A 17,750-nucleotide genomic window follows, 5' to 3' on the forward strand; every position below is an offset into this window, starting at 1 on the left:
GGATAAAAAAATCAAAATCAAATTCATCTCACAGAAGACAAACAAAGCAGATATGGTGAATCGATTAATCATCTGCAAGACTAAATGAACATGGCGCAATTTCACTCACAAATTGACGATTAGGCAAAGGTAAAAAGCTAACAGGTGATTGACCACATGAGGGACGTGCAATTTAAGAAAGTTCCGCTGCAATACATGGTGTATCCTTCTAGAATTATATATATAGGTGTACGCCTCTACAAATTTTAAATGACATTTAGATCTACAGTATTCACATAAAGTTAATCGATTTATGAGCTCATACGAAAAGAACTACAATTTATCATATGTGTTACATAGAAAAGTGGCATCTCATCCTTTTTTTGACGTGTGAAATGCAATATACAACTAAAAATAATTTCAAGAGACAAAGGTATGGCTTTTTTATCGCACCGTCTCTATAAAATTATTTGGGAGCACAAAGGCCAACACCACTCCCACCACAGGAAACCCCAAAGGCCTCCTAAAAGAACACACATGTTTGGTACCTTAACGTCCATAGAGGAATGTGCAAGCGTACGAATATTGTTGTTGCTTTCATCAGGGAGTATTCCATTATTTTATCGAATTCGCAGGGAACGTGTGTGTTTATCTAAGGTTGTAGCTACGTCCAAACACAACAAGATAACCTGCGTGATATAAGAGGCTAACCGAAAGAACCGGCATGAGCCAACTGACTCCCACCAATCTGATTTGTTGTTAGCACAATTGACCGTATTGATTCGGCCATATCTCGTTGGTCATGTAAGAGGCTAGCAGCCGTAAAGAACATGGGTGAGCGTTATCAGATCATTACTTATAGAACGATAGTAAAATGTCAGCCGGGGAGATGCAACCCTGACAATACAACAGAAGTTCCTACAATCAAATTGATGAGTAATATACGCTTGAGTCTTGTTCCACTAATCGCCCATCCAACTCTATTGACGCAAAAACCTTATCAAAGCATTATTTATTGCACGGTAATAATAAAATGTCAGGGCTGCAGCATCAGGCTTGCTTGACTTTGTGTCCGTTGTGAAGTGGCCTCTTCATTGAACTAGAATTGTGGGTAACAATACACAACTTCAACTTGGCACTATCAAATTCTAAAGCAAGCATCATGGTTCGGTGTGTATTAGGTGTAGAGTTGGATGAACAAGGTCAAAGTCGTCGAGGGAAACATAAGGTTCTTATTTCTTGCAATCTGATGGAAGAAGCACTGCACTGCATTTTGTAAGCGAAAATGACGTAGATGGTTTTAATTGGGATATGAAATTATATTGATACCAAGTGGCCGTCAAGTCCGGTGGTCTGAGAGTCGAATGTCTGGTAGTGGTAGGTTCAGCCCTCTGGACGTAAATACAGACTCACGTCTGCCGGGTGGTGCAATTACGAAACGGTAAATAAATACACTATAATCAGACTTGGATAACGAGCACCGTCAGGCAACTTGCTCCACTCTGGGCCTGCGAAACAGGAAATTGGTCTTGCGAGTCCTCTGGTCTTCTCTTGCGGCCCAGTTGCTTGTCAATCTAGCTTCTGGCCCATAACCTTGACTTGGCCCAACCCAGCGCTGGTATTGGCAGCAGTAGTCGTGTCTTTGGATATGGCAATTGCTGACATGCATTACACACTAAGTCACTAGACACTTGATCTATTATAGGAAAATTATGACTACTAACAACATGCTTAACAATCGTTGGAGCAGGATGACCTAAACGATTTTGCCACCTTGACAAAGGAATTTTGGTGTCACCAAAGGCTTGCTTTATTCATGACACGGGAACCGGGTATAGACCTCTATGACACCTTCCTTTAAGGATGATTTTTTTTGTTGCCCGATCCTTGATCAAAAAGTAAATTTGGGTGAAATTCTAAAAAAGCAGAATTATCACAAACTAACTTATGAACAGAAACAAGATTTTTGTTGCTTGTGGGACATATAGAACATTTTTCAGATGAATGTCATGATTTGGGGCATGAACTGTAGTATGACCAATGTGACTAATATGCATACCTGCACTACTCGCACTGTGGATCTGATCACCACCGTTATACTTGTTCTTGAGAGTCAGCTTCTTGAATTCTCCAATAATGTGATCTTTCGCAGCAGTGTCGGTGTACCAGTTGGTGTAGATGGTGTATGAACTTGTTGCTGCAGAGACAAGCTGTGCCAACAATGATTAGCGGTGTGGTCTTTCTTGAAGCACACTTGACCCAGTGGATGATCATCATCATCTACAGGATACACATGACTATTGTTGTGGTAGATGCTGCGGTCTCCTCCTTTTTGGGGCACGTCTTTCCCGTGACCACGTGGCGAGGCGCCACTATGACCGCGGCTGCAATGACCTCCCTGTCCTCCCTGGCCATGGCCACCACCGCATGCACCACCACGACCTCTGTTGGTGGCATTAGCAGAGCCGGACCCTGATCCAGGTCTCGAAGTTGAAGAGTTGTGAATACAACTCGCCAACCGAGATGGGCTCCACGCACCCTGGCGGTGAGGGCATGCAGTGACAAGCGAATATGTGGACTGTACTAGTGTAATCAGTATTATTATCGAATATGTATGATGAGTTAATGGCTATTTACTCTTGAGTTAAGTGTTGTCCCTGTTTCATTCCACCTATCGCAACCTTCATTCTCCCTTTTGTCCTGTAGGTCACCCTCGGCCTCCACATCTCCCAAAACCGAATATGTGGAATGTAGTAGTGTAATCAGTATTATTATCTATTTTTGGGTTTGTCTTTTAATCCTAGCATCGTTATTTACGAATGACAAGTTCATCTTTAGTGTATTTAGAACATCACTTGTGCATTATTCTGTCGCTCGAATTAATAATAGTAAGATAAACTGTCATCGATGAAATTTTATCCTAGATCCACCAATAGAGACCGGCGCTATTCAAAGCTGCAGCCTTGGTGCCATGACACGGGAGCCGTGACAGTGTTGATCACTACAATTTACAATAAAACAATAATACAATAGCCAAGATCACAGCTGTTTAGAATCGGGCTATTCACGGATTGTCAGATCCGTTTTCTCGTTCCTGATCCCAAGAAAGAGACGTGTAGAAGTTGTAAATAGATTCCGTCTCCCTCTCTCAATCCCCAAGAACAATATACAAGAACACACAGGAGACATAGGTATGTGAGGGGAGCCATCTCTTCATTTATCTTCGAATAGTGAATACATAGGTTACTTATATAGATAGAAGATAGCTCTTTAACTTCTTCAGTTATAACTCTTGAGCTTCAAGAATTAATTCGGTATAAGCCAACTCACATAATTATGAACCACTCACATAATTAGTTTCACAACACTCCCCCTTGGGCTAATACCACGACAAAAACTCTGTCCAAAAACCAAGTGGGAAAAAAGAACAGAGAAAAGAGTACGTTATTGTCGCTTAATGCATTTGCACATTGTTGCCTCATTAAAAACCTTACATGAGAAACTTCAGGAAAACTCATCAAGGAAAAAAAGAGTACAACATATGTCTTCAGAACAAATTGTGACCTTCTAGATCATATAAGTTTGAATTCTCTAGAATTCTGATTAAGGGTTATTATTCTAGGGAAGTTCTTCCCCTGAACCTTGCAGAACTGTCACGCTATGCCAAAAATGCTTTCTACAGGAAGCATATGCACATAGAGACTTAACAAGTATATTGCATACATTACAAGGATCATTTCATAATCTTAACCTCATCTTACTTCTAGAACTCGTGAGGTAAAAATATGACGCGTACATAAACAATAAACCCACTTTCATAAATGGTGTCATGGTAGAGCCTTCAACAGAGGTTAAAAAGTCACAATTAGAATAACACCTTCTAGGCATTGTTTGAGACTTTCAAAGTCTCGTGAATGACGATCAATATCTTGTAAATACTCCCTCTGATGACAACATCTGTTGAAGTCATTCATTTCCATGACATTAACCATTATTTGGAAATAAACATAGACATGGATAGTGCAAGTGAGATTACAAGATTTCCGCAATATTCAGTCTTCATGACATTTGTCTCACTATTCTTCAAAAACATACTGAGATAGAGAATAATGCAGAGGAATTTATTATATTCTAGCATGCATATATCAGGATGCATATTTGTGCACTTCAAAGTTGCCATGACACGTTTCTTTGAGATGTAATTAATAATCATTAATCTTTATATCATTATAATTTTCACGATTCATAATAGTTGTGACTCCTTCTGGGATTGACTACGGATTCTTCGAGAATCTTTATTACATAGTAAGACGTAACAAGTCTGTATTTCCAGCGTAATGGGGAAGTATTGCTAGTAACACCAAATATATCATATCGGTTTTCAAAGGGAACTTTAATTCCAAAACTTCAGTTGGAGAACGCGTTATATCACAAGTATATATACACCCATAGTAAAAGCTGATGAAGTGCACATGTGCTTATACGGTATACCTTTCAGTTCCTCATTTCATTCTTATCTCTTTGGGTCTTTTATATGGGTCGTTATTAATTGCAAGGAATTCACTTATTTTGGTGCATTCAAACATATAACCATATATTCCTTCAAGGGAAATCCTTCTAGGAGTTGTTATATTTATAGGGAGATCATTTCTCTTAAAGATAATATCCGTATGAGATTTTGATGTTGCTCTTTATGGATTTTTAGATCCCATAACTGCATATTTTGATTCATGCCATTAGACAGATTATTTATATATCGGAACATATTTTGTAAAACTTATGCCGGATCTGATCTCTATTAAGACCTTTTGAACCATCGTTTTTCACCACCCATTATTGAACGATGACCCATAATATTTGAACATCAGGTTCAAGATATCCACTTAGCGATTTTTGGTTCAGCCTCAATTGCATGTTTCATATAATCCGATATAAGATCTTCAAGCACTCTTGCCATGGAGTTTGTTTCGGATCCGGGTCCTCGAAAAGAGACTCATTTAGCAATTTGAAAGACAAACAAGTGTCGAGACAGATATTTTCTGACTTCAAACATCTTAATAATGATCTTCATTATTTCCCAATATGATAGATTCATTGTCGTTCCATATTCCTAGCTTCATAGTACGTGTTGAAACCTAAAAGATGAGCAACTAAAAGGTATACAAACAGTAAATTGAACGAAAAATTAGTTACGAGGGGACCCGTGACTGACTCCGTGAGCCGAGCGGTCATCGGCCTAGGGAGATGCGATGGATGGCCAGCAGCCAGCACTGCTACAATATGCATGATTGGTTGTCACTTCACCGCCCATAGCATATACAGCTCCTGTCGTCTGTTATCATGTACGGAGTAGTAGTAAGACGGATGGCATTCATGACATTAATTATCATACCAGTATCAATGTTAATCATAGAGGAAAATTCATGGTCGGTTCCTAAACTTAGCGTGTGGTGTCATCTAGGTCCATGTGTACTACCAAAAAGCTATTTTTGGGTCCCTAATCTTGGTTCCGGGTCTCACCTAGGTCCAAACGGACTCAGCCCACTACTTATGCTGACGTGGCATGCATTAAAGTTGTCAGGTCTTCCTCACGTCTATGTTTCTTCTCCGCTCGCCGGCGCCACCCTCACCGGTGGAGTCGGACTAGACCTCGGCGTCGTAGTAGTGCTCCTCTCCTCTAAAATAAGCACATTTCTACCTCCTCCTTGAGGATCTCCTAAAATAAACACATATGGACCTCCTCCTTGAGGAGTCAATTTCTTTTTTTAGTTTCGACAGAACAACGTCGGTACACAGTACTAATCAGCTATCATGGCAATAGGAATGGCAGACACACCAAATAACTCACACGGTGGAGACGTCTTGCCTACCATCGTACATTCTTACGACAGCCTCCATGTGCCCATTACCACTTGTTGTCCTTCCACTGCCCTCTGCGGCTGCTGCTGCTCTCTGTCGGCATCTACTCCATCTCCATGTAGCTAGCGAAGAGACCGACGAGCGTTGACAAGCAGGGAGCATGATCCGGCGTTGCTTACACAGGGACCTGTTTTTTTATTGTTCCATTAATCTCGTTTAAACCACTGTTATGTTACGTTGTTGATCTGATGATGACCATATATATGCTACCACCATTTACCACTTTGCATACCCTGCATACAACATGCACGATGGAGAGCTAGAACCTGAAATAATAGCTTATTAGTATGTAAATATCTTCTACTCCCTCTGTTGCAATCTTAAGACGTGCATGTATTGAAAAATAGAAACTTTTTTATCGATGCCCAACAATCTTTGTAATCATATATGAACTTTATATGCTACAATAAGTGGTTACAGTGGCTTTGTATATATTAAGAAAATATTTTGTAAAATGGTATACATGGGTCGGTTCAAACCCAATCAACTCGTAGATCCAACACAATTAAAACCGATCTAGACTTGTCAATGTCTAGGTTGGTTTGGCACACCGAGCCCAATTAGGCTGGTCACAAGCAGCAACTCGTAGCGACAATTCAGTCGACAGACAAACGTTGGATCGGGATTGGACGGCGCGGATTGGATCGGGCGGGAGAGAGAGAGCGGCGCTGTCGCTGGCATTGACAGGGATGGCGGCGCCATGGCCGGATAATGGTCGACCTCGCCGGCGTTGGTCGAATCAGCGACTTCGGACACCGTTGGACACGGGAAGAACATGGGGAGAAAGAGGAGATCAAGGCGAACTCACCGATGGAGTTTTCGTCAACGAAGGCGGGACTGCGACGGCGGTTCGCTCGGTGAGGCGGACGGTGATGGCGGCGGCACTAGGGTTTGCTGTAGAACGGCGATTCGGCGACTGCGAGCTTGGGACAAGGAGACCGGCATGGTGCGGCTCAGCTTTTATGGGGCGGGAGCAACTTGGGATGCAAGGCAAGGGAGGAGGCGCGGCGGTCATGGACTCTGACATGGCGGCGGTGGAGAGTCCAGCCTGGACTCGAGCTGAACGTAAGGGAAGGCGTCTGACAGCTGGGGCCGGGCCGTCAGCTACACAGAGCGCGAAAGAGAAGAACGGCGCGGGCACGGCTACTGGGCCGGCCTGCTAGGCCGTGGGGCGCGGGAGAGGGAGCTGGGCCGCGCTAAGGAATGAGGCCAGCTGCTGGGACGCTGCGGAAGGAAAGGCCGAGCGGCCTAAAAGAGAGGGAGGAGGAAGAAATCTTCTCTTTTTTTCAATTTCATTTTCAAATCCAAATTCCAACCAAATTCAAATTCTTTTGCAAATTTTGACCAAACCCAAGCATCACAAAATAAATATGCATCAGCATGAATGCTTAAACATGTATGTAGACCTTATATTCGGTTTTAATTTTAACAAAGTTATTATTTTTCTGAGTTTGCATGCTCATAAAATGCATAAATAAATCATTTTAAGCTATTTTAAAAATATGCAAAATTTAGGGTGTTACGGTTGCTCGTTGCTTGCTTCCTGGTAGTAGGTGCTAAGCGCAAGCCTTGCTGTCTAGCCGATGATGATGATGTCCTTTGGGTGCTGTTTCCATCTTTGGAGGCATCTGTTGTTGCACCTTCCTTTCTTCCTAGTGCAGATCTTCGGGGTGAAAATCTGGTCCCTGCTACATAGGCAGCGGAGGCGCTGCCTGTGTCGCAACCATCCTTGGAGGCGTTGCCTCCTCAAGTGCTCCGTGTGGTTGTCGTTGCCATGTCATCCAGTTGGTGGTGGAATTTCTTGGGTTGAGCCTGAACACGCTTCATATCCTTCAATGCTTGTGTTTGCCTTACAGTGTGGTCGCTTCTCTGGTTGATGCTTTGCCACTTCCTTGTCGCTTCTTCGACGGTACTTTTGCCGCCGTTGTTGCTGGCTATCGCTGTGCGGATCTTTGCCACTACCATTGCGCATCTTTTTTCCGGTGGATACTTGGCCGCCGTGGTTCCTCTCTAGCGGATCCTTTGCCGCTACAATTGCGCCTCTCTTTTCGGGCGGATACTTGGCCACCGTGGTTCCTCTCTATCGGATGCTTTGCCACTGTTGTCATATCAGCTTCCTTGGCGGATGCTTGGCCGCCGACCCGTTTGGTACTTTTCCTGGTGGATACTTTGCTGCCACTGTTGTTGGAAGCTCACCTCGTTGCCATCACGGTTTTACTACACTGTAGGTTACCATTGTGTTGTAGTGATTCTGTCATAGGCTGTCTATTATGGTCTCAAGGCTAAGGGTCCTCCCTCCCATTTTCTCTTGCCGCTTATGTGTACCTTTCAGACTGCACTAGTAATCCTTTGATTACTTGCTTGCCTGTAACACTCTACTTTTGCTTAATGAAAAACGTGCTAGGACATCAGCTTGTTATCCTCGGGGTTTTTTAATTTACAATGCAGGCGATCACCTGATATATTTACACCGTCGGTTCACTTAACCTACCGCCAGTGTCAATCTGATTTGTACTAGTGTCATCCTTAAGAGAACCAACAGTGTAAATACATGATTTATACTTGTGCTAGACTTAAGAAAACCGCCAATAAAGATGCATTTACACTGGTAGTTTTCTTAACCTAGCCAGACTACAAATAATTTTTTAAATTATTTTTTAAATTTTTATAAATAATCTCGGATGGAAAAATGCTTTGTATGAAAGTTTTAGTACATGCAAATATCTACAACTTTGTAGCTGACTACTTTTTCATTTGAAATTACTTGGGGCTCGGAGATTGTGTTTTAAGATTAACGATTTTCAAATTCATATTTTATTAATTTTTAGAGGAAAAAGTTCAAATTACATCCTCCAAGTTTGGTCTATGTCCTAAATGACCAGCTAAACTAACTATTTCAGTTGGTGCAATTTACTCCTTAAAAGAATTTTTCTTTTTTGTTTCTTAGTATACATATTGTGTTTTAGTTTTCAATTTTGTGAGGTGACGAGGACATCATAGTTTGTGTTAGAAAAATATATCATGAATTTTCCATCATTGTATTTTGTACCATATTGTATCTCTAATGTTGTTTATTTTAAAATTTCCTAAGCTATCAAAATAGTCGCACGACCAATACTCCGTCTCAAAGCTGCGGCCTTGGTGCCTTGACACGGGAGCCGTGACAACGTTCGTCACCACAATTTACAATAAATCAATAATACAGTAACCAAGATCATAGCAACGAAGTGAATGAAAGAGCTAGCTTCACCACTTGTAGAAATTCCACAATGCAAACTGGACCCCCGATGGAGCTCTTGAAGATGGGTAGGCATTCATGCATGCGGAGGCATACGAAACAAAATTTAAGCCTCATTTAACATAACACACATATCATTTATGTTCCTAACATACTTGCAGGTACAAGTGCTAGAGTGAAAGGAAATATACTGAACAGCAGGCATGATCGTCGAGCAACATTATTAGAGGTTTAAAGCACGCAAAGGTCTATCAAGAGCACATCGATATTGTTGTAAGAAGATGACTGTGTAGTAGACTGACACCAGCTCCACGCATGCGGCATATATATGGGGCAGCAGACAGGACTACCCAAAATGCTCCCAACATCATGAGATCCACCTACTTAATTCGCAAACTCCTCGGTAGACTGACACCAGCTCCACGCATGCGGCATATATATGGGGCAGCAGACAGGACTACCCAAAATGCTCCCAACGTCATGAGATCCACCAACTTAATCCGCAAACTCCTCCCACCGAGGATCAAGAGGCAAAAGGCTGAATCTCCCAAGACTGCAATAAAAATCGTCAAGGAAAAATAATTTTGATTAGCATAATTAGTCTAGCATTGATGATTGATGAAGGTCAATGGCAATGATATGGAACTCAGCTAAAACAATTAACAACAGACAACCGTACGGTACTCGGAAGTGCCTGTGTACCGTTGATCTGAATGTAAATTATTATATATTACCTCTTCTTAATTAGAAGAGGTAATAGAAGAAACACAGAATAAATAGAGAAAACCTCTTCTTATTAGTTAATCCAATATACATGCATGCATGATCTTACTTTGGTATTTGATGTAATAATGTGACATGTGGATGAGATATAAATCATCTTGTTTTACTAACATGTTCTTTTCTTGTAAGTTGACAAATAAAGATCATGTGTGATATATATACCTGTAAAATTAATTTTTTAATGCGGAAAGACTAACATTATCTGTAATGATCGTTTCAACATGACTAGATCCATTTTGAACAGCAACGTCATGTTGATCGTGTACGTGTTTTATTTGTCACTAGCCATAGCAGATCACTTTTAACACCAACATCATGTTAAAAATTAATGTTCTTGCGTACTCAGACATAGTCCGTACGTGAGAATAGTAACAAGTATATACTTAACTGTATCTATTTTTCTTAGAAAAGTGATAATTACTTCATATGTATAAGTAGCCCAGGCAGACGAAGATTTCAGGGATTTGTTTTTTTTCTTCTTTTTCTCTGATTATTTAATTTATTTAATTGTCCTACTAATTCTAAAAATCAAGGGCTATGATTTCTTTGGGATCTTGCTACGTCCTAAGTGGTTTTTGGAGCATATAATAATAATATATATAATAATAATATAGTAATGGAGAAGTACGTGTTAGTGGAATTGGGAATGGAATGTGGTTATAAAAACAAGTTGGGCAGCTGGTACGTACCTCTTCACCGTCGCTGTGTATTGGTCCTGCCATCATATCTTCAACATTAATTTTACCCACTTCGAATCTGAGTGCGGAACTATTGGGATGGAGTTGTGCTAGGCGCCTGAGCTCAGCATTTGCCTTGTTCACGTCCTCACGGAAGGCATCCTTACAGTCCAGACGTGCCAGGAAATAGCGTAGTGAAGGGAGGCACTCCAAGTCCAAGCCGAGATTATTGTCACAGGTAGCATGTATATCCTTGTAGAAAGCCCTGATTGGGACAGTGAACACAAGCTCCTGGAGGTTTGGCATCACAGCAACAGGGGCCCGTGCTACTCTGCTGCGGCCCCCATCCTCTGCTTTGGAATCGGAATCAAATACCATAGCAGCATCCTGTCCTCCCCTCCAGATGCTTAACGAAGCACTAGTCGAGTCACCGTTGGTCGCCAACTGGACCATCCAGCCTGCCAACCGGAGGATTCTCAACTTGGGGAAGAAGACATCATGGGCAGCAATATTAACTACCATCCCATAATCCGTGGGTCCACGAATAAGATCAGGCGGTAAAATGGAGAGGCAACGGAGATCTGGCAGCCCACCCAAGGCTCTCAGACCTGCCTCGTCCATATGATCCACATGCAACCACAAGTAGCAAAGGTTGGGGAGAAGCGTGGGATATATGAATGACGGCACACAAGGGAACCAGATGCTTTGTATACGGAGACGCCTAAGATGTTCCGGAAGCACGGCTTTGTCCCACTCCACTGAGGCAGGGCTAGTTTCACGAATCAGATTATAATCAAGATCCAGATGCTGGAGCTCCTGCAGATTGCCTAGTGACTTCAAAAGTTCTGCCTGCATGCTCTCATCCAGCCTGCCTAGGCCATTCACACGGAGCACCCTCAGTAGGCTCTGGTTGCCCAGCTCCTTCAAAAATTGCCTCTCGGACTCAGAAGATAGCATGCAAACACTTATCTGTAGCTCTTCCAGTGACGTCACCTTCTGGAGGAACCCATCCGGCACCATCACAAATATGCTGTCACATCGTAGGCAGACCAACCGCGTTAGCAGGCTAATGCTCCATGGCAGCTGATGTAGTTCGGTGTCCAGCATGTCCAATGTCTGTAGAAGCTTTAGAGCCCCTATCGCCTTCGGGAGCTCTCGAACGTTTGTATGTCGTAGCCCTAGGTACCTCAAATGAACTAGTTCTCCAAGATGCTCAAGCCAGCGCCTGCCATACTCCTGAATATTAGATGATGTGCACGTCTCTAAAGCTAGCACACGTAAGAGTTTAAAGCTCGGAGACAAGATCCAACCACGGATATCACACCCATGGGCAACCAATGACCTCAGTTGTGTTGTGTCCCTATGACGATGAGATTGACCCAAAAGTAGTATCCTATTTTGGTGAGCTAACCGGCGCAAATTGTGTCGCGATGATGTTCGTCCATCCTCATTTGAGATAGTGATAAAATTTTCTTCGCCTGCCAGACCACGAATAAGATCAAGGACCATGTCATGAACACGACAGCCATGTATGATGCCATCCACTTCTGACTCTACCCCTTGGATCATGCTCCTGTTTATGAGCTGATGGAAGTATTCCTCTCCCCGCTGAAACAAGCTTGTTCCTGTTTTCTTCTCTATAAAACCTTCAGCTACCCACTTCCATATCAAGGAATCTTTCTCAATCTCATAGTCTTCGGGATACACACTTAGGTACAATAAGCAGGTCTTTAGATGAGAAGGCAGATCATAGTAGCTAAGGGACAATATCCACTCAGTATCATCTACCTGCCTGTTGTCTCTGCCACCATAGAAACCAGGAGAGTTGCAGACCTCAAACCAATCGTTTCTTGATTTGCCCACCAACAAGCTAGCCATTGTGATGATAGCTAATGGCACACCACCACATTTGTGTAGAATCTTTTCAGATGCCCCTTCAGGATGATGAGCAGGACAGTTGTCTTCACCACCAAATAGCCTCATATAAAATAGCTTCTTTGAGTTATCATGTGAAAGAGGACCAAGCTGGTAAACTTCATCGACACAGGCTACTTCTAGATTTCGAGTAGTTTTGACTACTCTACTTCCATTATTCTTCTGATGCAAAGCTAATCCTAATGCTTTCCAAGAATTTATGTCCCATACGTCGTCAATAACGATGAAGAACCTACCAGTGCAACAAGACAGTACAAATTAATAGCCATAGTTAGTAAGTAAACCTTCGAGCATCTATCGTCTTTAAAGGAGAAGAAGAGCGGCACTACATCTGTAGTATACTACTACTGAATATGCGTGATGTCTAATTTTAATTTAGTCTTTGAAACTCACATACTAGTGGAACTTCATAGATGTTCAAAGTTTTAAGAACTCTGTACTTCCAAGATTTACAATGTCCCCGTTGAAACTTCTTCAAATTTGTATTATCAAATTTAAACCCTAGCAAGAAAAGGAGTATTGTGCCACGACTGCAGCTTTGATTCATAACGAAAAACAAACAAACATCTTCAGATCTGTATTATCAAATATAAATTCCCAAGCAAGAAGAAGTATTGTACCACTACTACATCTTTGATACATAATAAAAAAGAAACATCTTCAAATTAAATGGTATGCTCCCAAATAGTATGCACACAGTACAAGTAGCGTAGCATATATATAATAATAAGATTATGAAACAGAGAAACTATAGGTGATTAGGTGACTACTGATTAATCCATACCTTTTGTTTTCAAGGAATTTTCGGAGTTCGACAATGAGCAGTTGTAGGTCCTTTATATCACGAATGGCCTGGTACTTATTTTGGTCGAGACCGAAGAAGATGCTGGTGAAGACTTGCACCAGGTCAGGATTGCAGCCAACCGAAACAAAGGCTCGACAATCATATCCCGTACTCAGCTCGTCGTAAACCGCCTTGGCAAGAGTGGTCTTGCCCAGACCACCAGCTCCGACCACAGAAACTATATTGGTCCGGTTGCTGCTGCTGGAGGCGCCAGCATCTCCGTGGCCGTGGGTCGATGACTGAAACATGTCTATGAGCTCCGCCCTCGCCCTCTCGATGCCGATAATCTGTGCTGCCTCTTTGTGCATGTCCACAAGGCGAGGATCCAGTTTGGTGGCCGGCGCAGGCACTGCAACGGGTATGGAGTACCTCTCGCGGCGGTCCCACACCTCCTGGAGTCGTTTCTTCATGTCCTCGATCGCGCCGGCGATGTCGTGGCGTGCCTTGCTCTCCTTCAACAACTTGGCCATCTTCTTGAGACGTTTAAGCAAGCCTTTCTTGCTTTTAGTCTCAGCAGGGGCGGCCCCCTCCACGACATCGACGAGGAAGGCGTCGAGGATGTCCTCCATGTCGTAGGACGCCTCTCTGACGTCGCCAGCCCACAGCCGGACCTGTCGATCCAGATGCTCTGGCGGCGTTTCGCCCACCTTGCAGAGAGCCGTGTGCGCACTCTCGAGCTCATTTTTCAGATACTCGATTTGCTCCGGCAGGCCCTTCTGCAGCTTGTACTCCTCATGCAGGAGCTCGCCGAGCTTGGTGAGGATGCTGCCCACTGCCCCAGCCACAAGATCCATGCCGACGCCAGGATGGAAGACTGGTGAGGTTGAAGATTCCGCACTTGCTGAAGCTATGGGATGAAGAGTAGAGAGACGTGAGTAATTATTGGTGCAGTGCAGTGGAGACGGTGGCGAATGCGATATGACACCTTGCTTGCCAGGAGAGGAGGAAAGCAGAGCTAGGCGAGCAAGCCTGTCTTTAATGGGTACAATAGCAAACGCTTGTTTGATAGATCAATACTTATTTTCTAGAAAAAAAGCCTTCTATTCAACATTAGCCGTAGTAGCCTTACTACCCGGCAAGAGGCAATAAAATATTTCAATCCCCTCGTTTCCATCCTCACAACTAGAGATAAGGTGCTGTTTTTTTTGGCGGCTCCTACCTAACTTCTGGATGGACAATGTGTGGATCACTGCTTCCGCCTGTACTCGGGTCCACACTTTTGCCGGACTCGGCAAGATACATTGCATATGCTCTTATCTTTCCTCTCCCTCCCACCTCTCTCTCGAGGCTTCTCGACATAGCGGACCTGCGGCTGGCCCGCACGCCCACTTTTGAAGGTTTGCAGAAACTCTTCAGAGGACGCTATGTCGATCTTGCTCCAGCCCCAGCTTCTTAAGCAGCACGATCCTTGCTTGCATGTAACTCCGGTTTCGGTGCTCTCATTCGGCTTTTAGCAATGTTAACTCATGATGATTAACACTTGACTTATGCCAGAGGTTACAGTAAATATTTTGATATATAATTTCTATGTAGAACAGGTACGACATCGATCCGTACTATAATCTTACTAGTGTGGGATCTTATTTCCAGTTTTTATTTTTTGGGAACTATCTTATTTACTGTTGTGGAGCAACTGTGCGCATGATATTGTTAGCTGGTTTATGCTTTTTTTGGTAAACAAAAGGACTCAGTAGTGGCCTGCTTACCTGTCGGGTTCAGGAAGAAGATGCACAAGGTGGGGTAATGTCTGATGAAGGAATGGACTTGCTGTTGTAGGGTATACGTCAGTGGGGCGCGCTGTTAGTTGGTGTAATGGCCGTCAGTAGTTAGGCGAAGCTTGAGTCGGTTTTGTGGGGCGTTATGACTCCGTTAGCTTAGCTGTAAGCCGGCTGTCTGGTGTTGGGCCTTGGTCTATAAAAGGCGCCGTCCTGTAACCGCAGAAGGGCATGAATTGAATGAATACAGAATCCATCCCTGAACTCTGTTATTCCCCTATCTGAACTCTTTCTTCTCCCTGTATTCTTCTTCAATCCTCTCTAGATTCTATCCGGTTCATCCTGAACCCTATCCAGTTCCAGTCCCCGTTGGGTCCTTGATACGGCTGAGCTGATCCCTCGCCGTAGCTGTTCGTCCTGGCGCCCAAGCGCGAACCGTCGAAGATCCAGCAGGCGATGGCGTCTTCCCTGGAGGACTTGACGACGAAGTTCGACCTGCTGTCCCACAAGTTTGAGAGCTTTCAAGACATGATGAAGGAATCACTCGACAAGTGGAGCAGGATGGAGGCGTGGCGGATGACGGCCGACGAGTCGTTCGGCGCATTGCTTCACCAGACGACCACCGTGGCGGAGCGTGCCGACACCGCGACGGCCCCAATCAACCAGCTGGAGCACCACCCACCACCACCACCGCCGCCGCTGCCGCTGCCACCTTCTTCGCACGTTCTGCCTCTGCATCAAGCGTTCCCGGCGGCGGCGGATTTGAACCGGCTTGTGCAAGATCACCGGGTGTTGGGCGAGGGGATCCTTGGAACCCTGCCATGCCCAGTCACGGGTACGCATACTGGCACTGAGTTTCATTCGCATTCTCCGCAATTTCCGAAGACGGAGTTTCCCAAATTCCATGGTGATTGTTGACGGTCACTAACACCAATTATAAAACCGTCAACATAACATGCATTTATACTTAATTCCATCACCAAACATAGATATAGGGGCTTAAACTAATAAATTCCACGAGTTTTGATGAATCTGTGTTTTTAGTAGGATTTATCCAGAAAATCATCAAGGGGGACCTATTCGTCAAAGGAAATTACGGAATTCCACCACGTAAACAGTATGAGAAGATTCTAGAAGACTCCAGGATGCTCTCCACAGAAACAGACCCCGAGGGGCTGCCATGTGGGGCCGGCCGGCCGGCCTGTAGGTCCCATTAGTCAGCCTCGGCTTCGAAAGTCAGTTTTGCACCGCCATTGAGATCCAATCTTCGCCGTTTATTCAAGTTAGTTTGATCCGAGGGCTCAGGATTGATGCTCTGGCCTATATATATCATCCCCTACCCGCCTCCCTCAGTAGATCCGAAAACCCTAATTCGTATCTTTAGGATCAGAGCCAGCTATCAAGAGAAGATTAGTCCTCCATATGATCTAGTATTGTAAATAATAGTGAGATGGAGAGTGGTGGAAGAGTTTGGAGGAGATGCCAATTTGTACCTTGGTGGATCCAAGTTCTATTTGAGCTTGCCTCTGAGATTTCTCTTGTCATCAACTTCTGATTCAAGTAAACTTCTTGTTTATATTGTTCATCAGGTTCACAACTCGTTTGAGTGCTTTATTCTTTATCGGGGAAGAGTAAAGTAGTAATTGTAGTGTAAGCGTGGTGCTTAAACTCTAGTTACTTGTGGATGCATCCTGCATTCCGGATCGGTGGTAGCTCGTGAGGGTAACTCTTATAGCCTCGTTGAATCCTCTGTAGTCCACCTCTCGTTTGTAGGGCAAGTAGGACGCGGTTACTTTGGAAAGCATCCTCTGCTGGTGTCTTTCCTTAAGTAATGTCCCCAGTTGAATAGTAGAAGACATAGCTTACCTAAGTCAGAACTAGAGAACCTTAGTTTTTTCTCTTTACGCTCCTATTTATCTTAACCTTGTTGCTACCCCTAGTTGAGTTAGACCGTAGTTAGTCTCACACGTTTCCCTGTGGATATGATACTTGGAATACTTTCGGGTGAAAGCTACAGCGGTATTCGTGCGCTTGCAGATTTATCTGTGTGCGTTAAATATACCAATAAACTTTCTGGCACCGTTGTCAGGGAAACGGATGCTGAATTAACTAGGAGCCTAGCTTAATCTCTTATCTTTTATCTTCTTTTTTTATTCTTTTCCTTTTTATCATGAATTCCACTCCTATCTACCTATACGCCGCACCTACGAGCGCGCGCCTGGAGCCACCAAAATTTGTAGAGCCTATCCTTACACCTGGTTATGAGTTGCGCCTGTGTTTTATAAAACTGATTCAGGATCAATCCTTCTTGGGAGAAGGCAACGAAAACCCATACTCACACCTACAAGAGTTTGAACAGACCTGTGCATGCTTGTGTATCGCTAGCATGCCTGACAAAACCTTAAGATGAAAGTTGTTTCCATTCTCTTCGATGGGAAGAGCTAAACAATGGTACAGTCAAATCGTAGGAAGTATGCAAGGAGATTGGGAAACGGTATGCTCTAAATTCTGTTTATGTTTCTTTCCAACCTCTAAAGTGGTTATCCTTCAAAAAGAGGTTCTAAATTTTAGACAACTAGAAGAAGAATCTCTTAGCACATCGTGTGATCGTTTTAATGACCTCATCATCACTGGCCCGGACCTTGCTATTCTAGACCCAA

The 17,750-nt window shown here is 43.5% G+C and overlaps 2 protein-coding genes across 3 annotated transcripts; one reads left to right on the forward strand and one right to left on the reverse strand.

The window, feature by feature from the left end:
• Positions 1-9,199: 9,199 nt before the first annotated feature.
• Positions 9,200-14,392, reverse strand: LOC136487325 (putative disease resistance protein At1g50180). Its single transcript, XM_066484486.1, has 4 exons — positions 14,301-14,392; positions 13,316-14,222; positions 10,609-12,763; positions 9,200-9,689 (listed from the first exon to the last, which is right to left on the reverse strand). Exons 2-4 carry the CDS (start codon positions 14,167-14,169, stop codon positions 9,660-9,662), a joined length of 3,039 nt encoding a protein of 1,012 aa, XP_066340583.1. The 5' UTR covers positions 14,170-14,222; positions 14,301-14,392; the 3' UTR covers positions 9,200-9,659.
• A 922-nt stretch (positions 14,393-15,314) lies between these two features.
• On the forward strand, positions 15,315-16,640 carry LOC136487326 (uncharacterized). Of its 2 annotated transcripts, none has more exons than XM_066484488.1 (2): positions 15,315-15,925; positions 16,138-16,640. In XM_066484488.1, exons 1-2 carry the CDS (start codon positions 15,547-15,549, stop codon positions 16,305-16,307), a joined length of 549 nt encoding a protein of 182 aa, XP_066340585.1. In that variant the 5' UTR covers positions 15,315-15,546; the 3' UTR covers positions 16,308-16,640. The 2 variants fall into 2 exon arrangements, with proteins under 2 accessions (XP_066340585.1, XP_066340584.1); XM_066484487.1 differs by having other exon boundaries at positions 15,317-15,925; positions 16,135-16,640.
• Positions 16,641-17,750: the final 1,110 nt, after the last annotated feature.

Source organism: Miscanthus floridulus, chromosome 10 (genome assembly GCF_019320115.1).
Source record: "Miscanthus floridulus cultivar M001 chromosome 10, ASM1932011v1, whole genome shotgun sequence".
Classification (NCBI taxonomy): domain Eukaryota; kingdom Viridiplantae; phylum Streptophyta; class Magnoliopsida; order Poales; family Poaceae; genus Miscanthus; species Miscanthus floridulus.